The 25,620-nt window shown below is 43.9% G+C and overlaps 1 protein-coding gene across 4 annotated transcripts in view; it reads right to left on the reverse strand.

The window, feature by feature from the left end:
- ap2a1 (adaptor related protein complex 2 subunit alpha 1) overlaps positions 1-25,620 on the reverse strand; it is a 109,816-nt gene continuing 84,196 nt past the window's right edge. Inside the window, exons 17-24 of one of the 4 annotated variants that reach the window (XM_063062916.1) lie at positions 19,562-19,639; positions 15,880-15,962; positions 15,050-15,140; positions 12,101-12,223; positions 9,222-9,338; positions 8,856-8,925; positions 5,582-5,716; positions 1-4,556 (exon numbers count right to left, since the gene is read on the reverse strand). In XM_063062916.1, the coding sequence (XP_062918986.1) occupies positions 4,479-4,556; positions 5,582-5,716; positions 8,856-8,925; positions 9,222-9,338; positions 12,101-12,223; positions 15,050-15,140; positions 15,880-15,962; positions 19,562-19,639 (775 nt within the window). In that variant the 3' untranslated portion in view covers positions 1-4,478. The remainder of the gene's footprint in view (positions 4,557-5,581; positions 5,717-8,855; positions 8,926-9,221; positions 9,339-12,100; positions 12,224-15,049; positions 15,141-15,879; positions 15,963-19,561; positions 19,640-25,620) is intronic. The other 3 variants (XM_063062917.1, XM_063062918.1, XM_063062919.1) reach the window with 3 other exon arrangements.

Genomic DNA, 25,620 nt, shown 5'->3' on the forward strand with positions numbered 1-25,620 from the left:
AGAGAGAAATTCCTCACAAAATGTTTTGAGGGATAAGGTGGGCAACCGAGATGCAGCACAGAGCGTCATAGGAAGTCATTCCTGCCTGTGGCCATCAAACTTTACAACTCCTCCCTTGGAGGGTCAGACACCCTGAGCCAATAGGCTGGTCCTGGATTTATTTCATAATTTACTGGCATAATTTACATATTACTATTTGACTATCTATGGTTCTATTACTATTATTTATGGTGCAACTGTAACGAAAACCAATTTCCCCCGGGATCAATAAAGTATGACTCTGAAATGAAGCGGTTGTACTATAGATCAGAATCCAGTTACAGTGGAACTGCTTCTATGGTGATGGCATTACGTTCAGTGCTCTTCATATTTCTTGACAGATTAGTCCAGTTTACGGAGGAGGAAATCATTCTTCAAGCACCGAAAGACTGGCTGCCCTAATGTCCATTATATAGCTTGTCTGTTCACCTTACCGAGAACACAAAAAAACTGTTGTGTCCCATCGATCCTGCTTCACCATTCAATGAGATCTTGGCTTAATGACACCAACTCTGCCTTCCCCAATGGTGGATAGGGTTGCATAATGTTAATTTCCTTGTAGTTTAACTTTCTTAAGCTTGTTTGTATTTTTATATAATCACCTATATCCACGTGATTGTTCAGTGAGTTTTTCCAGTAGTTATAGTTGCTTCTGTACTTTTCTGGAAACTTCTTGGATTCAGTGACCGGTGTCACATTATTTAAATGGTTAACTGTTATCAGTTGGAATTTCTATGGAATCAGTATCTGATACAAGAAGTTGAAACCATTTTTGTTCACTCTTTTCCCTGGGCTCTCTTCCTCTGCTCTTCTCTTCTCTCTCTCACACACTATATTTCTCCCGTTTCCTTTAAGGCTCAGCAAAACTATCTTAGGCAACAAGTTCCATGTCTCATTGTTAATTTCCATAACAAACGCATCGGGATCCAATACCACCTGAGTATCGAAGCATCTATCAATCTGTCATGACTTGTACTTGGCCATATCCTCTGGGGTGCAGAACTCAGAGACTATTTCTCTTAAAGGCCATTTGGCCCATCAAGTCTAAGTGAGCTCGTGGAACAATCCCTCAATCCCAATCCTCCACTCGCTTACCTGTTATATTTTCTCTTGCATGCTGATCAACTCCCCACTCAGCAATGCTGGGGTTAATTTACCAGTGGTCAATCAACCTATCAGCATCTCCTTGGAAGGAAATTGGAGCACTGGGGGGGGGGGGTGCGGTGGGACCCACGCTATAAGGGGGATCTCATTGAAACCTATCGAATATTGAAAGGCCGAGATAGAGTGGACACTCTCCTATCGTGGGAGAGACTAGGACCAGAGGGCACAGCCTCAGAATAGAAGGACATTCCTCTAGAATAGAGATGAGGAAGAAATACTTTAGCCAGAGGGTGGTGAATCTGTTTTATTCATTGCCACAGACTGCAAGTCTTTGGGTATATTTAAAGCGATGTTGATAGGTTCTTGATTAGTAAGAGGGCTAAGGGTTATGGGGAAAAGGCAGGGGAAGGGGTTGAGAGGAATAATCAGCCATGATGGAATGGTGGAGCAGACTCAATGGGCCAGATGGCCTAATTCTACTCCCATGTCTTATGGGAAGAACATAGCCTTTGTTGACAACACCAGATGTCTGGATTGAACAGGTCTGCTGGAGCTGAAGAATAGTAAGCTGCACTACCTGGCACTCTACCGAAAGTATTCGCAACTCACCAATCAGATGATTCTGGGACAAGATGGGGGGGGGGGGGTGTGGCCGGTTTACTAAAATCAAGACAATTTAGAAGTAATTCTAAAGTTACCTCATGCAGTCACTACTGTAAATTCCACCATCAGGGTCCCTCTGCAGTTTGTCCTGTGATGCCTGTGCTTGTAGAACATTAATTGTATTTAGTTAGAGAGACAGTGCAGAACAGGCCCTCCCGACCCTTAAAGCCACACTGACCAACAAGCCACCCATTTAAACCTAGCCTTATCATGGAACAATTTACAATGATTAATTAATCTACTAATTTGTAGATCTTTAGACTTGTGGAAGGAAGCCAGACATTCCCCGGGGAGAATGTACAAACCCCTTAAAAAGGATGCCCTGTGCTGTGATAGTCACGCTAAGCGCTATGTTAACAAAGAATGGTTAGCCTGGGTTTTGTTCTCATGATCAGATCTGATCCCAGTAAAGGACAATATTACTTAACTGGGAGTATGTTTCAGGAGCTTCGAGGGAAGGCGGAGTCGCAAGTAACAGGGAAATGCATCTTTCCCCCCCAGACGTTCTTCCACCTTCTGCAGGTTTAATGCTAAACATGCTGAGATCAGGTTCTTGCTGCAGAGGTGAGAGGCTTAGATTAACAATCCTTTGATTAGCTTTCAGCTGCGCAACAAGCAACCTAGAGCACACACTGAGAATTTTGCCTGGAGTGGTGTGGTGCATGTTTCACAGTAATGACAAGGCTGGAGTTTTATTCACATCCTTTGTTCTCTTGTATTTCCCTTGCAGGTTACATTTTGACAAGCATTTGTTTCCAAGGTCACAGCAACTCCATTAGTTATTGGTCCAAAGCACTTGACAGTGAACATTCAACATGGTTTCCCTACACCCCCCACCCACCCCCCAGGAGCGTACTGGTGCTATCGTTAGAAATCAGTCTTTGCAAAGGAATAAGCTTCCTCCATTTCGCACAGCACCCACTAAGAAGCCCCACTGCCACGTTATCCAGTTGCTCGAGTTAGTTTTATGTACAGGCATTAGGCAGATGGGATCCTCTTTATTAGCAGAGAAGTTAAAGCTAATCTAGGGTTGCACAGCACAAGTTTGCCCACCATTTACAAGACAATGCCACTGAAGTAGCAAGCTGAAAGAAGTGGAGGCAGGGGTTAACGAGCAAGCCAATCCTAATGTCCCCAAAAAATGTAGGAAATGTCAAGTAGAGCCAGGAGCAGAGAGGGATGAGAAGTTAGAAACTTAGCCTTTTGAATGGGGGAATTGTTCATTGTGCATTTTGCCTTCCTGCTCCATCTCCCTCTGTCAAAGACACTATATTAGATTAATTTTATCTAGTGCGAATCCAAGTGTTGTGCCTGGGATCTTCCAGACTCTGAACTGTTTCAAAAATGATCGCTGGTAATAAAAGCAGGCTTAGTGGGGAAAAAAGAACAACTCAGTCCATTGTCACATTTCATTCCCATAATATTAAGTATTCATGCATAACAGCAAGCACTGTGGAACTCATGCTGGCTGCCAGTAGAGAGAAAGAGAGACAGAGAGAGAGGGGGGCAAAAAAGTGTAAGCGTCTGTAGAATGGGATTTGCAGGTGACGATGACAAGGGGCAGTAGTTGCATAGAGCAGAGTGTTTTCAAAAACTACTAACGGATGATGCGCGTTTCAGAGGGAGGAGCAGAAGGGAACAGTTTCAGGAAGTTCCAGTCTTTTTGCATGTACAATACCTTAAGCAAAAGGTTAAATAAAAAAAATGCCCACCCATTAACTTTCGATGGTGACATTGAAACAGCAAATTTAACATAAGAGACCACTGACTAACTTGGTCGTACAGGTATTTCTATCCAGCTCTAAGAAAGAGTTATATACAGATACATTTTACAATTACTTCATACATTTTTTTTAATATAAGAAATGACTATATCGATTAACAGCGAGATGGGACATCAAGTCTTTTGGTATTCGGGCATCACCTCCTTTTGAGGTCTGTAAAGACAGCGAGAAAGTGAAAATGGTGAGGCACCCTGCATCTACTGGACACCGTCTGCTCAGAATCCTCCCGTTCTCTGACAGCAGTCACTCCCCACTGGAGATTAGGCATTAAGCAGTATAGCCTGCCTATATCTCCATTGACAACCTTGTTAGGACATTCAGCTGTGGGGTAGTGGGAGTCACCAAGCACTTCAAAAGGGGCACACTGCCCAATCCCCATTTCTGAAGGGAGCTGCCATCTTGTCACATCCTGGTCTGTACCTGGGTCGCCGCAGTACAGTGTGCATACAGGAGCAGGGAGGAGCCATCATTCTCACTCTGAGATTAATGATCATCTGACTCTCCCTGCTTCAGCAAAGATTTACAATCTTTAAATGCCCCTCATCACCTTGACTGAGATGTACCACAGGACGCAGTTATGCCAGGGGGTCACGTCGACTTCACTGTAGCCTGATGCCAACTCTGCCCACCTACTGCACAGTCTGATGCCTCGTGTACCAAAGAACTTTCCAAATCCCTCCACAATAGCAACAGAAGGAAAACCTCCACAAAACAATCACGTAAACATATACTGTAGTTAAGAGGACGTCACATGATACTTGAAGATTTCACTGGACGTGGCATGGATATAAGACCTTCATGCACCCGTGCACACACACGTACGCACACTCACTCCCAGACTCACACAGACACAGTATAGTGTAAGAGATCGATTACATGGAGGAGACTTTAGAACTGTTGAGACAGTAAACCACATAGTCGTTTCGACACAGTCTCCTTGCTTGTGCGTAGTGTGAGGCGGTACATCTGTGGATGAAGAGAGAGAAAGAGAGAGAAGTGAGAGGTTACAGAGCAAAGCAGTTCCAGCCAGCAACTCCTAACCATGGGGGAACAGGACAAAGGTGGTCGTGCAGTATAAACCCACTAAAAATGTCAGGGCAATGGGCACTCCTCACCCACTGAAACCCATCCACTGGGGTCCTCATTTTTACCCAACACCTATTCTAACATAAAGATAAACAGTCTCTCAATCTACCTCATCACGGGCTTTGCATTTTGTTACTTTCTCCGCAACTATAAAACTATTAGCTTCTCTTTCTATTCCTGCTTTGGTTCTAGCTCAGCGTATTTCAAAATGGAACGATTTGTCTTGTCTTAAAGACAACATTAGCTTCATTTGTTACATGTGCATCGAAAGAGTGAAATGCTCCATTTGCATCAACATCAACAGCCACAGCCTGGGGGCAGCCCGCAGGCATTGCCACGCTTCCAGCACCAACAGAGCATGCCCACAACTCACTAACCCCTATGTGTACGTCTTGGGAACGTAGAAGGATACTGGAACATCCGGAGGAAACTTGCACAGTCACAGGGAGAACACACGACAGCAGTGGGAATCGAGCCTGGGTCATCGGCACTGTAATGCATTACACTAACCGCTATCTCTCAATCTAGCTCGTCATGGCTTTTGTATTTTGTCTACCTGCACTGCACTCTCTCTGTAATTATAACACTGCATTCTTCCTTTGGTTCTACCTCAATGCACTTGAACATCAAACAAAAGCTTTTCACTATATTTTGGTCCACGTGACAGTAACGAACCAGTTTCCAGCTCCACTGCATGCTCTGCTGATGCAGAGGAAGCAGCCGAGAACCACTTCGGGCACCACCACTGGACACCTGCAGGCTGTCCTCTGATCGGGCCCAAGTGTCTGCTCAAACTCAGACAACAGAGGTCACCTAGTGAGCTCTCATTCTCAAATGACGCACGGGCGGTAAGCTGATCCGAAGCAGCCGCGGCTCTAAATAACTCAGCGCTAAATGTCACAAACCTGTGCCTGACTGTTGGGTTCCAGCCGCAACAAGCACCCAACCTGGATGGATTTTGTGTGAATGATTCCTGCACCAACGAAGTTGTCATGGTTGGGGTCGACGTCCTGCAGCAGAGCTGTGCCGAACCCTATCAACTACAGAAAGAATGGAAAAAGCAGAAAACAAACTGAGAGAAGTGCCCCAGCGGAGGTCACTCACTGAGCTTATCCCACAGGTTCCCATTTACTGAGTGTCTGAGGTGGTTTCAGGCTGTGGGCTGCTGTCTGGTGTTTATTTATCTATCTACAGGCACAGTGTGGAATAGGTCCTTCCAGCCCTTTGAGCCACGCCACCAAGCAACCCCCGATTTAACCCTGGCCCAATCCCGGGACAACTTACAATGACCAATTAACCTGCTAACCTGTACATCTTTGGGCCACGGAAGGAAACCCACGCATTGCACGAGGAGGGTGTATAAACTCCTTACAGAGGACGCTGGGATTGAACTCTGAAGCCCCGAGCTGTAATAGCGTTGCACTAACCGTTATGCTACCATGGTGACCAAACTACCAATGTTACAACACAATCTTATGATGCAACCCACCATGCGAACTCCTTTCCCTAAAACTCCCTTCTAGAAAGTGCTATAGGCTATGAAAAAAAACACTTCACACCAACTTAAATGATTCCTCCCTCAGGTAGTTAATTTGATCAGCCATTCACGTTAGACCCCCCCCCCCCACATCTATCTAGAACCTCAAGTCACTGCACTTTACAGAACGATAAATCACTTTTTCTAAAGCTGTTTACACCGTAAATACATGCTGGTATTTATCTATTTATTACCATATCCATACTTTAACCTCTATATTTTATATAAATGTTTATTCTTTATAATTACAGAATGTTGGCGACTTTTTGTTGCATGTTGGGCCAACACATCACAGCAAATTCCGAATTCAGTGGATTCTGGTTAATTGGGACAACTCTTAGAGAACAAAAACTAACCGAGGAAATAGCTGAGATTTCCTTCATTTATTTGGGACAGGAGATTGCTACCGAACAGTTTCTAACCAGCATCAGTTGCGTGCACTTGTGTGGTTGTTAGACACTACTTAAAACACTTTGTAAAAAGCGTGATTTGCTTTTGCTCGTGTTATGTTATCCATTTGGGCGGACGGAAGCAGAATAAAAAAAAAGCAGTGATTTTTGATCATTTTGTTTTTTTTTTATTCTGACTTAAAAAAATTTCAGACCCTTCCAAGATGCCGCAAAAAGATTTGACTCCAGCCAAAAAAATTAACTTACTGGACCACATTAAAAGCCAGGTGCATGTGCTGATTTTGTTCATTTACAGTCAAACAAAAGAACATGACAGTGTACAATGGATGAATTCCTCTGTCGATAACTATTAGGAACTAATACAGTTTTATAGTACTCTGGTAATATTGGTAGTGTTCTAATTTGTTCTGTATTTAATTAAATTTGTTACTTAGTTAAATGGTAGTTTGTCTTTTTTTAAAAAATATACATTTTAAGCTATTTCCATGAAACTTTGGCTAATTGGTACAGCCACTTAATTGGGCCAAAATTTATTTATTTATTGAGACACAGTGCGGAATAGGCCTTAGTCCCTTCGAGCTGCATCACCCAACAACCCTGATTTAATCCTAGCCCCGTCACAGGACAATTCACGATGGTGAGTTAACCTACTAACCAGTACGTCTTTGGACTGTGGGAGGATGCCAGAGCACACAGAGGAATGCCACACAGTCACAGGGGAGAACGTACATACAAGTCCCATTGTGTCCCAAGTTAACCCACATCACTGTACACATAGATGTAAATGGCGAATAAAGTTGATCCTCAATTGAAAAATAAGACCTGGCTGGTTCATTCCACTGGAAGGTGGGAGTGTTTTAGGAACACCTTAGAGAATAATAGGGCTTTATTCTGCACTTTATAGGTTTACCAAACAAATCACGTTAACACCTTTGCACCCCTTGAAAGAGAATTAGACATCAATCTACAAATAGGAACAACAGAAACGCAGAAAGGAAGTGGTGAATATGGCTTTAGTTGCAGTATTTAAGAGGTGTTTGTAGAAGTACATGGATGAAGGGGTATGGAGGGTTATGGTCCAGGTGCAGGTCACCGGCACTAGGCAGAATCACAGTTCAGCACGGACTAGATGGGCTGAAGGGCCTGTTTCCGTGCTGTTTTATTTTATGTAGCGATACAGCACAGAGTAGGCCTTTCCAGCCCTTTGAGCCGTGTCGCTATCAATCCCGATTTAACCCAAACCTAATCACAGGACAATTTACAACGACCAATTAACCTACTAACCAGTACGTCTTTGGACTGTGGGAGGAAACTGGAGCACCCGGAGAAAACCCATGCAGTCACAGGGAGAACGTACAAACTTTTTAAAGAGGATGTCAGGATTGAACTTCGAGCTCTGATAAACGAAGCTGTAACAGCGTCACGCCTGAGGCTGCGCTACCATGGCGCCCTGAACTACTGACTCTGAAAGCTTGGAAGAATTAATACTGAAATAATTTGGCTCGGGGAGGAGGCATTGAGATTCTCCAGATTTTAAGGACCGTGGAACACCACAAAACCATAGATGTATCCACAAACTAATTAGTGAGCACAGCCGTAGGATTACATTAGAACAGGGTTACTTGCTATTTTACATTCAGAACACCATAAAGGAATAAGATATCATATGATCAAGGGTGCTGCTACATTTTTATTTGCAGGGATTTGGGGACATGGAAGAAATTTAGAGATTGGAGAAGCAGGGAAGGCTTCTTCCTCGTGGATAAAGAAGCAGCTCAAGATCACATCCATGAAGTGAAAACGAATATACAGGTGTTGTGAAACTCTGACATGGATGGTCCCAAGCCTGGCTTCAACAGGGGGAGGGTTGGATATGGGGCCAGCAAGCAACTTCATTCTGTAAAAACACAGAGCTACAGAAATGCCAAAGAAGTTCCAGGGATCTCACTCCTGCAAGAGGGCGAATCTTTGCCTGGAAGATGTATTAAGTGGTGTGGTGAAAGCCGATCACCACTATTCTTCCATACACACTGCTGCCTAGGAGGATAGGAGCCTTAAGGAGTCATTGAGCACCACCCTGTCCGTGCCAACTATAGACTACCAATCCCTTTCACCTGCATTTGGTCTGTCACCTTCCACGACTTTCCTGGTTGGCACAGTTTGTTCTCTTAGTCTGCCTGCAAAGATGAGGAATTTTTTTTTGGATTCATGGATGGAGAGAAGAAATCTTACCTTGGCCTTGGTGACCTCTGTGTCCATGGGGTGATTAGCTTTGAATATCTTCTGAGCTTCCTGCTGGGGACTAAGCGACAAAATGTTCTATAAATAACACAGGCTGCCTGCAACACCATGGGCTGAAGGCCCCTACTTTGCCGTACTGTTCTATGTCCTTGCCAGTATTGAATTGTTTATTCAGGTCAGAGCAGTAACAATATAAAAGAGCCATGCCATCTAAAAACATTTCCCACGCACAAACTCTCCATTCCTGCTATATATAAAATAACAACATTTCATGATGACACATGCCAGTGATATTAAACTTGATTCTGTTTCTGAACAGATATAAACTAATTTGAATCCAAATGATTCTTCCTGTACCTGCTGAGCTGTCTCCAACGCTGAAAGAAATCTTCGGATGCCATCTCTGTTGGCTGGAAAAACTTGTTGACAGTTATGGGCAGTTTTAGGGTGATATTTTGCAAGGTTCCACCATACCTACCAAAGGAAAAGGATTTCAACAATGACAATAATGTACAAATTAGTGTCATGAAAGACTTCAGGGAAATGGGACTCATAACTGGGTTAAGTGTCGTCATTCTCCTCTCAGGCCTGGGTTCAAAGTCTGTTGCAGAGAACTTTACACCTTCTTACAGGGGTGAAATGTGAGAGCCAAGCTAAATATAGTGAACAGATAAGGGAACCAGAAAGGAAAATAACAAGGAAAGGAAAAGAGAAGTGAACAGCTGTTAGCATAAAAACAAATTCTGATAAGCATTTAAGGCAAAGATCAGGAGCAGGTACTAGTGAAGAAATAGCAGATGGCATTTAACCAGGACACACGTGAAGTGTTGCACTTTGGTCAGGTCAAACATAAAGTGACAGTACACTGTTAAGGGCAAAATCCTTAGTAAGTGTTGATGAACAGAGGGATCTTGGGGTCCAAGTTCATAGTGATTACACAGGTTGATAGGATGTTCCATAAGGCATGTTGCCTCTATTAATCAAGGCACCGAGTTCAAAGGTCAGGAGGTTATATTGTAGCTTTATAAAACTCTGGTTGGGCCACATCTGGAACATTGTGTACAAATCTAGTCGCCTCATTCCAGGAAGGATGTTGAGGCTTTGGACAGGGGGCAGAAGAGGTTTACCAGGATGCTGCCTGGTTTAGAGGGCGTATGCTGGATAAACTTGGGTTGTTTTCTTTGGAGCGGCAGAGCCTGAGGGGAGATCTGATAGAGGTTTACAAGATTACGAGGGATATAGGAGTAGACAGTATCTTTTTCCCAGGGTTGAAATCTCTAATACCAGATTCACGGAAGGCTACGGAGCAAGTGCAGGTAAATGGGGTTAGTGCAGATGGATACTTGATGTTTGCAATGCATGAGGTGTGTTTCTATGCTGTACAACTGTGTCTTCTAGTCATACAAGTAGTGTGTAGTAAGAGGAGCAGGGCTGGCTGAGTGCAAAGGAGGTGATGCTAGCATAGCTGCAATACTAACTGAGTTCTTTGTCTTTACCAAGAAGGAAGATTGTGGCAAAACATCATGATCAGGGGAGGTAGGAGAATTAATGGGCAATTGAAACTTGAGACACGAGAGACACACACAAAATGCTGGAGGAACTCAACAGGTTAGGCAGCATCTATGGAGAGGAATAAACAGCTGGATGAAGGGTCTTTACCTGAAACGCAGACTGTATATTTCCCTCAGCAACCCCAGATGCTGCCTGACCTGCATTTTGTGTTGATAAGGAGAGAAAACGAAAGGGCGGCTGCAATTAAGAATGAAAGAAGTCATCAAGTACAGAAGGGTTTTATCCCAGATTGGTTGGAGATGTGTGGCTGGATGTTGCTGCTGGCTCTCCTTGATGCTCCAATGCTCGTCCACACAGGGGACAAACCTTAAGTTCTCTTTCAGAGAAAGTTCAGCAGGAACTCAGGGGTTCACAGACAAACCGATATTTATTGCCACTGCCAATTCCCCTGAGAAGGCACCTGCTTGAACTCTGCAGACAACTGATGGGAGTATACCATCAATGCTGGTGGGCAAGTGATTAATGGATGGAGACCTAGTGATCACGAAGGGCCAGTGGTACTTTCCCCAAATTGGGATGGTGTGGGACGAAGAGGAACCTGCAAGTGGTAGTGCCTGAACCGTATCAGATCGATTGTGAGATCGTGGCAAGTACACATGGGGTTGATTGATTGTGCAGTGAATCGACTGGGGTTCCTACTCTCTCTTTTTGTGTGGGGTTTCCTGCATGCACGTTTTTGTTTCAGTGGGCCTGGTTGCTGCCCAGGATGTACAGTGGACAACAGGACTCACTAAAATTATTTAAACCTACAGGTCTGTTTGTCATTCATGCTCCGCACTTATATAACAGTGACCCCATTAGGCACCAGGCATCCACAGGCTAGTAAATTCAAACTTCAGGTGAAACTCACAGAAGCAAATAATAAGGAAAAAACATGAAAAGGGTCCGAAGAACTTGGGCTGATAAAGGTAAGCAGGCAGGGATTGATCCACAAAGGCAAGGGCACCATTGTAGCGCAGCGGTTAGTGTGACACTATTACAGCCGTTGGAGTTCAGAAGTTCAATTCCACACAGTTGGTAAGCAGTTTGTATGTCCTCCCCAAACAAACCGTGTGTGTTTTCTCCAGCTGCTCCAGTGTCCTCCCACAGTCAAAGACGTACCAGTTAGTGGGTTAATTGGTCATTGTAGATTGTCCTGTGATTAGTCTAGGGTTAAACAGGTGGGTTGCTGGACAGTGTGGCTCATTGGGCCTGTTCCGTGCTGTATCTCTAAACAAATAAATAACGTTTCAAACAGGCTGAATGGCATTCAATGAACTAACAGCTCTATAATTGTAATGAGGAAAGTGCTACAGCTACACGGTATAGTTAATAACAGTGGAAATGACCCACATATGCTTTGCTAATCCAGTGAACACCTTGATGGGAACTTACAGAGCACAATTAGTTTTATTCTGGGTCATTAGAATATTCTACCTTGTTCAATTTCCAATTTGTTTGCTGCCCAGTTGAATAGCAAATATGGCACAAGGCTGCGGAAGGCTTGACTAAGCCTGAATGATTCTTGTCGTGGAGAGAGGGAATGTCATCCACTAGGTTGCAGAGTGTGGTGGGTGCATGGGTGGAACAGAGTGAGGAGAGCAGGGGAGAAAGCAGCAGAGGGAAAGAGAAAGCAAGAGGTTTTACACAACAGCGAGAAGTTGGTAACGTGAAGAACCCAGTACCTGAACTGAATGTTGAGCAATGGGGCTTCGGTGAAATCAGATAAGCACTCGATGTTAATCACTTGCTGAACCTGTGCTCCACCTTCCACAATGGGCTCCACGGGTTTAGCCTGAAGATTCAGCTGTGACAAGTGTTAAGGAACATATCATGGCATCTACAATGAAGCATGCACTCGCTGTATGTTCTCCCAATTCATTTCTAAGAGGACTCAATGGATACAGTTCAAACATTAAGGACCCTCAGCGTCTAGAAGATTTAGTCTTCTCATTGCTACTATCAGGGAGAAGAAGCCTGAAGAGACACCCAACGTTTTAGGAACAGATAAACTGTTTATGGGAACACAAGTTGGTGGTATGGAGACATGATCCACTGTTGCTGATCTGGGTACCCGAAGACTGAGAAGGATGCCACTTCAACTGGGACAGCGCAGCAGTTCTGGCGCAGGCATACGTGAAGCAGGCACGAGAATCTTTAGAAGTGTGGTTCTCTTCTGATAACTCCATAAACAAACATATCGATATAGACGCCATCTATGAAAGGGCTAAAGTAACACGAGCCAATAGAATTCAGAAGGTCAACTGACAGGATAGCCAGTCAGGATAGAGACAAGTGAGCAGAGGTCTATATAAACACGAGCACTCCCAGAGAGAAACAACAGCAACTGTGCACAGAGGATGCCACCTTGACTGGTGGTGAAACGTCTGCAAAGCTAATTGCCGCAACGTCAAACAGCTTCATCCCCTCCATCAGATTTCCAAAAAGTCCATGAGCCAATGAACACTAGCTCATTATTTTTGCTTTCTTTTTGTACTAATTTTTTGTATTTCTTATTGTGACTTAGAGCATTTTTAAGTACTGCACTGCTGCTACAAAAGTTCATGACACATATCAGTGATAATAAACTTGATTCTGATTAGACTCCTGACACTACATGACTGTATAAAGAGCATCACTGATCACCACAGCTAGACTCCGAGTCCACGGAAATCTACAGTCAACCATAATAGAGCTTGCCTTCTGCCCAGCAAACACTGGGGCAGCATCAACTCCAACCTGGACACTGTGCCACACTGCCCCGGTGGAGCACAGCGGCTCTGCCACCTCCCCCCTGGCAGTTGTAAGTAGGCGACACTGCTGCTTCAGACCTACATTTTGCTACAAGCAAGGCTATGCAGCTCCCCGCCATCTGCCAAAAAAAGCAGTGAATCGGGCTTGCAGCATTCTACATTAACAATGTCAAAAAGGGTCTTGCGATGACAAGAAAAGCGACTAAGACGGTTACTCGTTATTGGAATGCACGCCTCCTTCACTCACCGACTCCTCCGAAGCCTCACTGATGCGTGCTGTAGCACGATCTGCACCGTCCATCCTCTTCAGTTTCTCCACCAATGAGCAACTCACTGCTGCGGTCGACCTGCAGTACTTTAAGTTTTTGCATATTGCATATTATCTGAAGGTGGTGACAATTGTCCTTGCTTTTCAGTGTGGAAATTGTCCTGTTGGTTGGTTTAAACCAATAGCCGTCATTTCTATAACGCTTCAAACACGAGTTGCAACAACCGTTTCAGGCAATACATTCAGAATTAAGACTTCTTCTGAAGCCCATCACGCCCCCTGGGGCATAGGCTGTTGACAGCAGCCCGCCGGAGTCCTCTGACCTGGGCCGGTAGAAGGCTGATTAGCCGCTGTGGCTTCTGCTTTCACCACACGACTTCATACATCTCCTAGGCAAAGATTCTTCCTCTCCCAGCGATGAGGCCTTTGGAGCTTCCATTGGCATTTCTGTAGTTCTGCGTCTTTACAGGATAGCCCTAGGCCCAGAAATGAAACTTGCTGAATTATAACACAAACACGAGGAATGCAGATGCTGGAATTTCAAGCAACACACATCAAAGTTGCTGGTGAACGCAGCAGGCCAGGCAGCATCTCCAGGAAGAGGTACAGTCGACGTTTCAGGACTAACTGAAAGAAGAACTAGTAAGACTTAGTAAGACGAAGGGTCTCGGCCCGAAACGTCGACTGTACCTCTTCCTAGAGATGCTGCCTGGCCTGCTGCGTTCACCAGCAACTTTTGTGTGTTGCTGATTTATAAATTAATTTTTCCTCCTTTGGTAAATTATATTCAACTTGACTCTAGTAACTCACCAACTTAACAGTGGGAGCAATTTCTTATCAATTACCTGCTGGAGGAACTCAGCAGGTTGAGGAGTATCAGTAGGAGGAAAGGAATTATTGACTTTTCAGGTTAAAATTCTGCTTCAGGACCAGTGAATTTCTTATCCTGACAAATCCCATCAAATATCTGGGAGCCTCTTCAGTGTCTCCTTACCTCATCTGCTCTAGATTCTCCCTACTCTCCACCCAAGAATCTCTTCACTAATCACAGATATTTCTGCCAGTCTTTGTTGATGCATCCATGAGGTAATATACACTTTTTGTAAATCTCCCTTTTGATCCTTTCACACCCTCTCGGAATAAAAAAGCAATGCGGCAGACTGCAACATCGTAACAGCGACTGCTTGTTGGTCTCCCCGCTTGCTGCGTAATGGGCGACATCCCTCTGTCCCTTGTTAATGAGAGAGGGAGCCTGTGGCACATCAAATTATCGGGTAAACAATGGTTTTTGTTGGACTGCAGATCATGGTCTCTCTTTGGGGGCTTTGCTGTTGCTTGCTTGGTGGGTGGTGGGAGCTGCTGAAATGGATGGGGAGGGGGAGGTTGATGCTTTATTGCTGCCTGTGTATGGGGGGGGGAGACGGGGCTTAATCTTTTTCTTTCTGTCATTAATTCTGTGGGGTTCCCTTCTGTTTTTGTGGATGTCTGTGAGGAGTAAGAATTTCAAGTTGTACACTGTATACATTCTCTGATATTAAATGGAACCATTGAATCACCTCAAGTTGAAAACAAATGTACTCCCCTTCGTTTGCCAAACAAAATCAAAAAGGATATCATTCTGCAGCTCTCCAGGACAGCTAACATTCACTGCGAAGTTGAGGAACTGGACGGATGTCTTGTTCCCAAAGAACAGGTACATTCGACCTAGATGCATAGATACAAGAAAGTAACAGTGCTTTTGATGACCATGTAAAAAACCTGTTCATGAAGAAATTTGATCTTCAAAACTATAAGCAAGCAACCCACTCAGAGCCAAAATATTGTTTTATTTTAAACAGACCTCAAATGGCTTTATTAAAGTGACATTGTGACATCCCAGGAAGATGTACCCTGTGATAGAGATTTGGGGTACTACTCCCACACTCTGTGAATGACCTGATACCCTTCAAGTGATATTGGGCAGCACGTTAGTGCAACACTATCAGACTAGCACCAACCCGGTTCAATTCCTGCTGCTGTCTGTAAGAATTTGCATGTTCTCCTCATGAATGTGTGGGTTTCCTCCCACATTCCAAAGACATTCGAGCTAGGAAGTTAATTGGTCACATGGGTGCAACTGGGCAGTAGAGGTTTGTTGAGGCGGAAAGACCTGTTACCGTGCTGTAAAGCAAAATAAATATTGGGTGCCATATGTACAGTACTCTGCCAAAGTCTTATTTGTATACAACGACTTTTCGAAGCATGCTGCAGGAGGGCAGTGCTTTCAGGAAAATGGAGGGAAAAAAGCTTGGGGAAGAAGGAATAAAAAGACTTGAATGAATGTTTTCAAACACAAAAGGGATTTTTACATTGCAAGTAAGCTGCAAGAGCAAATCCCCGAAACTGCAGTAGTTTATCCCAACCAAGGGCCGTTAAGCTGAAGGAAAGGGTCCCAGTCACTCACCCAGGTTTTGCCTGTATTCTGATTTTATTCCAATCTGGAGAAGCTGGTTTTCAAATAGGACCCCATTGTTCTTGCAGACAAACCTACATTGGGAAGAGGAGTGGACAGACAGCAAGTAAAGAGTCAGTAATGTTGGCAAGTTACTGTTATCAGCTACAGCTAAGGGAACACACTGATAGAAATAGCAGTCACCAAACCCCACCCCAAAGCAGAAGTGCCAACACCCCAGAAAAAAAAGGAAAATCCATTGTTTATATTCATTTACCCCCAAGGCTTGCTCCCAATGTCAAGGGTGATTCTGACACCATCTGGATCCCACTGTTACAACTCTAAGTGCTCTCTTCAAATCTAACACCAGCCAGGAAAGGCAGAATTGAAATGGGTAACTTCCAAAAATTCAAGAGTAAAAGTGTGGCAATTTCAAAAGTAAAATCTTATTGAACCCCAATGAGACTTCATCCTGTATTATCCCAGTTTTTGTTTTTAAGTCACAAATAAAAGAGTCCCATTTGCAAGACATCTGGTGACTGTTCACTGCACAGTAGGACTCTAGGCTGAGGCCACCTCACCTTGCAGTCAAAATCGAGGCCCCTCAATTCAAAACCTCTCACAAACTGCACCCCCCCCCGTTCAATAAGCATCTGCCTCTCCACACACATTTACACTCCAATGAGTGACTGGCTGAGGGTGCAGTCTAGCTAATATTTAACTTGGTTGACAAATCCCAATTTTCAGGCCATCAGAAAGTTCAGCAATCTGATGTAAGTTAGCCTTGGCCAGCACAGGGTCATAGAAAAGTACAGCAGCTCAGCTCTAGACTGCGCCTACGCCCATTGCCCTGCACTGGGACGATAGCCCTCTGTAACCCTACCATCCATGTACCGATCCAAACTTCCCTTAAATGTTGAAATCAAGCTCGCATACACCTCTTGTGCTGGCAGCTCATTCCACACTCTCACCACCCTCAGTGAAGAATTTCCCCCTGATGTTCCCCTTAAATGTTTCAACTTTCACCCTTACCTCCCATGACCTCGTTTTAGTCCCACCCAACCTCAGTGGAAAAAGCCTGCATGCATTTACCCTATCTACTCCCTTTATAATTTTATATACCTCTATCAAATCTCTCCTCAACCTTCTACGTTCCAAGGAATAAAGCCCTAACTTATTCAATCTTACTTTATAACTCAAATTAGGCTTCACCAACGTCTTATACAACTTCAACATAATATCCCATCTCCTGTCCTCAATACTTTGATTTATGAAGGCCAATGTGCCAAAAGCGTCCTTTACAATCCTATCTACCTGTGACGCCACCTTCACTGAATTATGTACCTGTATTCCCAGATCCCTTTGTTCTATCACATTCTTCAGTGCCCTACTATAATCTGTGTAAGACCGACCATGGTTGGTCCTACTAAAGTATAGCTTCCACTCTAATACTACTCTCATGTATTTAATTCAGTCTCAAATGCTGAAGATAAACTTGGCTTTTGTGTTAGTGTGGTCCATGCTCGTGTGGTTAAGACTGTAATTTCCCCCCGTACATACTTGGTATCAATAATACATTTACTCTTTCCTGATGCACGGGTTAATTTATCTGTGTTAGTGAACTAACTTTGTTGAGATGTACAAAAATAAACTTTTTCATCTTCTCCAGTAATATACCGAATTTTAATGCATGCATTTCTAAACAACAATAAACGAGGACTGAGTGTCCTCATAATCTAATCACTTCCTTCTTCCAGCTTTTCCCAAGCTCTATATCCCAGTACCTTCCTAAGGAATTGACATTGAATGGATCCAACACTCATCTCTACAATTGACTGACCCTTACTGTATCTTACAGTTGGAGTCGTAGAGAAGTACACCACAGAAACAGGCCAAAACCATTCAAGCTGCCATCAACCTGCACCAGGACCACAGCCTACCATGCTCCTACCAGCCACATACCAGTTTCTACAGTCACAGGATTAAAAGATGGTAAAAAAAAAGAATCAAATTTCTAAAAGCTATAGAAAGCAAAATTTAAAGTCAAAATTAATTGCATCTAAAGAGAATTTTTTTCCATACAATGATGCCTTTTGTCAGAAGAGGCACTCCCGCTACTGTCCAGTAGGTGGTAGTGGCGTACCATGCAGAGTGGCAGAAGTACTCCATCTCCTCAGCTCCCCATTGGGGAGAGATTTCCTCAGATCACAGGCCTATCAAACTGCCCAGAAACTTCAATGAACACCTGTCTTTGCTTGTATCAAGATTCTCCAGCTCTGCTTAACTATCAGGCTAGCGATACCTGAGCGTGACAACAGTGCATCTCATGACAGGCATCAGTTGCTGCCAAATCAAATACGAACACATTGCGATGTGACACCACGTGAACAGGTACTCAACTGCACTACCCAGTCCATTCAGCCCATCGTACTGTTCTATTTGATCATTGCTGACCCAATTTACACATCTTTATTTGATGCCACTCAAATCCCTTTCCCAAAAACAACCTTACCAAAATAAAAATACTCCCTCAAAAAGAACTGTTAGGGGGAAAAAAAAGAGCACCAGATATCCAGCACACTTTGTGTAAAGAAATGCTTTCTGACTTGGCTTCAGAACATCCCGACTGTACTTTTGTGTGACCTCTTTATTCTGGACTTCTGCGCAAGAGGAAATAATTTCTCTCCACATCATGCCCTTAATTAACTTGAACAAATTGATGAGAATAGTTTGTAATCTGCAATAATCAAGAGAATACGTTGAGCGCTTTACCACATCTTTTTAGCCCTGGTAACATTCCTGTGAATTCTGACTCAGACAGCATGGAAATAGGCATTCAGCCTAACTCACACCGACTGCATTGCCCAGCGAGCTAGTCCCATCTGCCTGCATTTAGCCCATAGCCCTCTAAACCTTTCCTATTCATTTACTTAACTAGATGGCTTTTAAATATTGCTAATGTGCCTGCCCCAACTGCTATTTCTGGCAGCTCCTTCCAAACTTGCAGCATCTTTTGGTTGAAGTAGCTGCCCGATGTTCCTTTTTGAATCTGCCTCCGATCTGAAACACATGACTGTTTTTAACACCTCCTCCTTAGGAAAACAACTTTGCACTTCAACCTCGTCCATGCCCCTTATCAACTTGTATGCCCATAAAGCATGGGAGCACAATTAAGCCATTCGGCCCGACAAGTCTACTCTACTGATTTACTTTCCCTCTCAATTCCATTCTCCTGACTTCTCCCCATAATCTTTGACGCCTTGTCACCCCCTCAATATCCCATGTTCCAGGTTACAAGCTCTCATCTTCACAGCCTCTGCTTGCAACTCAGGTGTACCCAATTCCAGGCAACATCCTGATAGATCTTTTCGACACTAAATGCCCCAAGGAAAATAGACCCCATGAAAAAAGGGGCACAAAACATCCCTAGATGAAAGACCTCCATGTTGGAAACATTAAAACAAGCCACTGGATTAAAACTAACTCGGAGCATCAGGTCCAAAAAATAGCAATTCCGGATAAACAAAGAGTGATCACTTAAAGTTGCTGAACTTTCCTCATCTGTAGTGGAGGGAGAAAGGGGTGTCGTCCAGCAGAACACCAGCAGCCACAACACTGCTTTTATAAAAGGCATCTCAGCATTCTTGTATGAAAAGAAAGCACCCTGAAACAGAGAGAGAAGTAATCTCCTTACTTGTTGAGGAGATCGTCAGCATCAGGCACAGGCAAAGAAGCATCCTCAGAGCCAGCAGTAGGCACAGTCGCGACAGCACTGAGGTAGAGCAAGAGGACAAACAGAGAGAGAGGTAGAGAGAAAAAAAATGACAGAGAAAGAGGCAGAGAGAGAAATTATTAGAGAGAAATGATGGAGTATAAAGCACAATTCTGTTAACAAGCATCAAATTGTTCGTAATGTATAATTTAAGGTTGAAACTTTAATTGAAGAAGTAGAACTGTTAATGGTACCAGGAGAAGATTGTTCAAATCAGGTTTAAAAATAAATAAATCCATGCTGGACTATGTTTAATCATATTCCTCAGGATAATTACACACAGGATTGACTCTTCTCCTGAGTTTCTACCCCCCCCTACCCCCCCCCCCGCATCCCCAAAGGTGACGACTCTTCCTGCTCCTAAAGCACATCTTCCTCTGTTAGCTCAACCAGCAACTTGGCGACCAGAGACATCAGGACCATGTACAGTGCTGCCCTCGGTACACACAGGTTACTGGGATGCCTTAGATCCCACATCACCAGGTTCAGGAACAGTTATTACACTTCAACCACCAGGCACCTGGACCAGTGTGGATACCTTCACTCACCTCAACAATCAGCCAATTCTACAATCTATAAGACTCACTTTCAAGGAGTTTCAACAAGTTCAATATTATTTATTGATATTTTTTGTATTTGCTACAATTTGTCTTCTTTTGTACATCGGTTGTTTGTCAGTCTGTGTGTGTAGCTTTTTATTAATTCTATTGTATTTATTTGTACTAACTGTGAATGCCTGCAAGAAAATGAATCTCAGGGTAGAGTATGGTGACATACATGTCCTTACAAAGGACTGTGAGAATAGCCGAGAGGATCACAGGGGCTTCCCGGCTAACCATCGGGGACGTTCATCAGGAGCGCTGTGTACGCAGGGCCCTTAGTATTATCAAGGATCCCACTCATCCATCCAGCATCGTCTTTGACTTTCTACCATCAGGCAGGAGACTCCAATGCATATAGACAAGAATGGTCAGGATGGGAAACAGTTTCTTCCCTCAGGCCATTAGGCTTCTGAACTCCAAGCATTCAAAGTGTCACTGGTTAATCTACCATAGTTTACAATATTAATTTAAGCACTTCAGTTGTTATTTATGCGTGATTTATCTGTAGATTTTATCCTTACCTTCATAAGTTATAGTATGTTGTGTACTACTGTGCTTTACACCCTGGTTCAGAGAAACATTGTCTCATTTCCATATACATTATATGATTACGTACATCATATACATGTATATAGTTAAATGACTTGACTAATGAATTTACTTTGAACTTTGAAGTGGTTAGAAACTGTGAACCGGGTTGTACCAGGATATGACTGATATGCTCCTGTTGTGAAGAATGGACTGAGTTATTTCTCTAGACTCGTCTGGACAATGCAGTGCAGCGTCCCGTGCCAGTCTGCCGCACTCCTCACTCTTTCCCATTTTCTCACCTCATTGTGCATGCCTGCTGACGTGGGACAAACTGACTACGCTAAGCCTCTCTGGTGACTGCGCGGGCCGCTGGCGTGGTCATTACCCAGGGCATGCTTGTGCGAAAAGCCTCACGGAGCGTGCAGGGTTAAACCAGGCAGGCATAGCAGTACATTCCACATGGGAGAGCTGGAGGAAAAGCCCGTTACCGCATGCCAAGCCATTCCGTGCCCAAAGTCGGGAAGGTAAGGAGGAAGCATAGGCTTCTGTCTTGATACATATTGCACCGCATCTTCTGATTGTCAGCCATAGGCAGAATTGGTAGCAGGGCAGATGGGGTCAGAATAATGCTCCTAATAGTTAGGTTACAGACAACAGGTACCAGATATCAGAGTGTTCTGTGCTACCATGCAAAACATAGAAACATAGAAACATAGAAAATAGGTGCAGGAGTAGGCCATTCGGCCCTTCGAGCCTGCACCGCCATTTATTATGATCATGGCTGATCATCCAACTCAGAATCCCGCCCCAGCCTTCCCTCCATACCCCCTGACCCCTGTAGCCACAAGGGCCATATCTAACTCCCTCTTAAACATAGCCAATGAACTGGCCTCAACAGTTTGCTGTGGCAGAGAATTCCACAGATTCACCACTCTCTGTGTGAAGAAGTTTTTCCTAATCTCGGTCCTAAAAGGCTTCCCCTCTATCCTCAAACTGTAACCCCTTGTTCTGGACTTCCCCAACATCGGGAACAATCTTCCTGCATCTAGCCTGTCCAATCCCTTTAGGATCTTATACGTTTCAATCAGATCCCCCCTCAATCTTCTAAATTCCAACGAGTACAAGCCCAGTTCATCCAGTCTTTCTTCATATGAAAGTCCTGCCATCCCAGGAATCAATCCAGTGAACCTTCTTTGTACTCCCTCTATGGCAAAGATGTCTTTCCTCAGATTAGGGGACCAAAACTGCACACAATACTCCAGGTGTGGTCTCACCAAGGCCTTGTACAACTGCAGTAGTACCTCCCTGCTCCTGTACTCGAATCCTCTCGCTATAAATGCCAGCATACCATTCGCCTTTTTCACCGCCTGCTGTACCTGCATGCCCTCTTTCAATGACTGGTGTATAATGACACCCAGGTCTCGTTGCACCTCCCCTTTTCCTAATCGGCCACCATTCAGATAATAATCTGTTTTCCTATTTTTGCCACCAAAGTGGATAACTTCACATTTATCCACATTAAATTGCATCTGCCATGAGTTTGCCCACTCACCCAACCTATCCAAGTCACCCTGCATCCTCTTAGCATCCTCCTCACTGCTAACACTGCCGCCAAGCTTCGTGTCATCCGGAAACTTGGAGATGCTGCATTTAATTCCCTCATCCAAGTCATTAATATATATTGTAAACAACTGGGGTCCCAGCACTGAGCCTTGCGGTACCCCACTAGTCACCGCCTGCCATTCTGAAAAGGTCCCGTTTATTCCCACTCTTTGCTTCCTGTCTGCTAACCAATTCTCCACCCACACCAATACCTTACCCCCAATACCGTGTGCTTTAAGTTTGCACACTAATCTCCTGTGTGGGACCTTGTCAAAAGCCTTTTGAAAATCCAAATATACCACATCCACTGGTTCTCCCCTATCCACTCTACTAGTTACATCCTCAAAAAATTCTATGAGATTCGTCAGACATGATTTTCCTTTCACAAATCCATGCTGACTTTGTCCGATCATTTCTCCGCTTTCCAAATGTGCTGTTATCACATCCTTGATAACTGACTCCAGCAGTTTCCCCACCACCGACGTTAGGCTAACCGGTCTATAATTCCCTGGTTTCTCTCTCCCTCCTTTTTTAAAAATTGGGGTTACATTAGCCACCCTCCAATCCTCAGGAACTAGTCCAGAATCTAACGAGTTTTGAAAAATTATCACTAATGCATCCACTATTTCTTGGGCTACTTCCTTAAGCACTCTAGGATGCAGACCATCTGGCCCTGGGGATTTATCTGCCTTCAATCCCTTCAATTTACCTAACACCACTTCCCTACTAACATGTATTTCACTCAGTTCCTCCATCTCACTGGACCTTCTGTCCCTTACTATTTCTGGAAGATTATTTATGTCCTCCTTAGTGAGGACAGAACCAAAGTAATTATTCAATTGGTCTGCCATGTCCTTGCTCCCCATGATCAATTCACCTGTTTCTGTCTGCAGGGGACCTACATTTGTCTTTACCAGTCTTTTCCTTTTTACATATCTATAAAAGCTTTTACAGTCCGTTTTTATGTTCCCTGCCAGTTTTCTCTCATGATCTTTTTTCCCCTTCCTAATTAAGCCCTTTGTCCTCCTCTGCTGAACTCTGAATTCCTCCCAGTCCTCAGGTGAGCCACTTTCTCTGGCTAATTTGTATGCTACTTCTTTGGAATTGATACTATCCCTAATTTCTCTTGTCAGCCACGGGTGCACTACCTTCCTTGATTTATTCTTTTGCCAAACTGGGATGAACAATTGTTGTAGTTCATCCATGCAATCTTTAAATGCTTGCCATTGCATATCCACCGTCAACCCTTTAAGTGTCATTTGCCAGTCTATCTTAGCTAATTCACGTCTCATAACTTCAAAGTTCCCCTTCTTTAAGTTCAGAACCTTTGTTTCTGAATTAACTACAATCACAACAGTCTCAAAGCCCAGTGGGCACAGAAACATCGAACTGAATGAAATAAAAAGCTCAATGCAGAGCCAAGTGACTCTGTCTGACAATCAACAAATTTAGCTCCATCACAGAGCCTCAGGTGTAAGACAATGTTCATCGGTGATGAGACATCACTTGTCCAGAACTGGAGCTCAATTTTATTCAGACAAAAGGCAATCCACACAAAGTGCTGGAGAAACTCAGCACGTCAGGCAGCATCTATGGACATGAACAAACAGTTGATGTTTCAGGCCGAGACCCTTCTTCAGGGCTGAGAAGGAAGGGAGAAGATGCCAGAATAAAAAGGTGGGGAGAGGGCAAGGTGACAGGTGAAGCCAGGTGGGTGGGAAAGCTCAAGGCCTGGAGAAGGCGGAATCTGATAGAAGATGACAGTGGACTGTGGGAGATAGGGAAGGAGGGGACCCATGGGGGAAGAAATAGGCAGGTGTGAAGTAGTAAGAGATCAGATTGGAGAATTTGGGGGGGGGGGGAGGGAGAGAGAGAGAAGAGAAATTAGTTTTCCAGAAGGAGAAATCAATATTTATGCCATCAGGCTACACAAACAGAATACAAGATGTTTCTCCTCCACCCTGAGAGTGGCCTTGTCTCGGCACAAGAGGAGGCCATGGATCGACATGTTGGAATGGGAACGAGAATTGGAAGTGAGAAAAGAAAAGGCAGGCAGCATCAAACTGAAAATTATTTGGGCAACATTGAAGCATGCAAATCCCCGATGCACTGTATTCCATTTAATATTGGTTTGGATTAAATCATCCCCACACAGAGCCACAGAGAAGCTAGCTTCATTCAAGCCACCTAAAAACATTAGTTCAGTTTGAGCATGTAACAGGACAGGCAAAGAACATTCCCTAGTTGATGCACACAAACTAACATGTGACAAATGCGGGAAGCATTACGTGAATCGATGCAAGTTATCCTTTATGTCACCCTGTCAATCTCCAGGCAGTGTCACTCAAGAGAGTTGAACTAATTTTATTTTGTGTCTGTACGTGCTGGATGGTAACTATGTGTGCTGTGTGTGACTGTATGTAATGTGTTTTACACCTTGGCAGCAGAGGTACGATGTTTCGTTTAGCTGTATACATGTGTTTGGCTGAATGACAATTAAACTTGGACTTAAGTTGGCCTATCTCCTTACTTCACGCTACATATCTACTTCAGATTCAGCGACTGGCTTCATAAATCTCACTGCATAATATATAAATCACGTTTATTTTTACTAATTCACTGGCAAGTATTGCCCATCCCTAGGCATAGAAGAACATCTTGTAGCCGCTCCAGAGGACAGTTAAGAGGCACGAGCATTACCGTGGGCATCAGAGGCAAGGACAACCATTTCCCTCCCTGAACAATTCTATAACTTTGCGCAAAAAGATTCGGATAATCTGGCATCCACTGTTTGGACACCCTCTGGTTCACTTGCTAGCCAAGAACATGAACCAGAGGTCCAAGAGAGCAACTGCGAATGTGCAGCAAGAGCTGGAGCCAGGCCTAGACAGTGGACCAGGAGTTGGGAACCAGGAACACGAAAGGGGTTGCAGCAGGATCTGAGATCCGGAGCGCTTGCACACCTCCCACTCTGTAAAATGTTCCAATGTCTATAGAATATGCAAAACAGAAAGTGAAATAATGTAAATGAGTAATTGGGCATTAGTAACAGTTACAGCCAACAGAACAGGAAATCAGCTTGCACTATCAAAGTTTTACTTAACCACTGACATTTAAAGAAAAAAATTCCAGGTTTATTTAATTTCCTGAATTTAAATTCCTCAGCTCCTGTGGTAGCTCAGGCTTTGTATACCTGTAACTTGCTTTCTAAGCCTACACAGAGTGGATGTGGAGAGGATGTTTCCT

Source organism: Mobula hypostoma, chromosome 11, assembly GCF_963921235.1.
Source record: "Mobula hypostoma chromosome 11, sMobHyp1.1, whole genome shotgun sequence".
Classification (NCBI taxonomy): Eukaryota; Metazoa; Chordata; class Chondrichthyes; order Myliobatiformes; family Myliobatidae; genus Mobula; species Mobula hypostoma.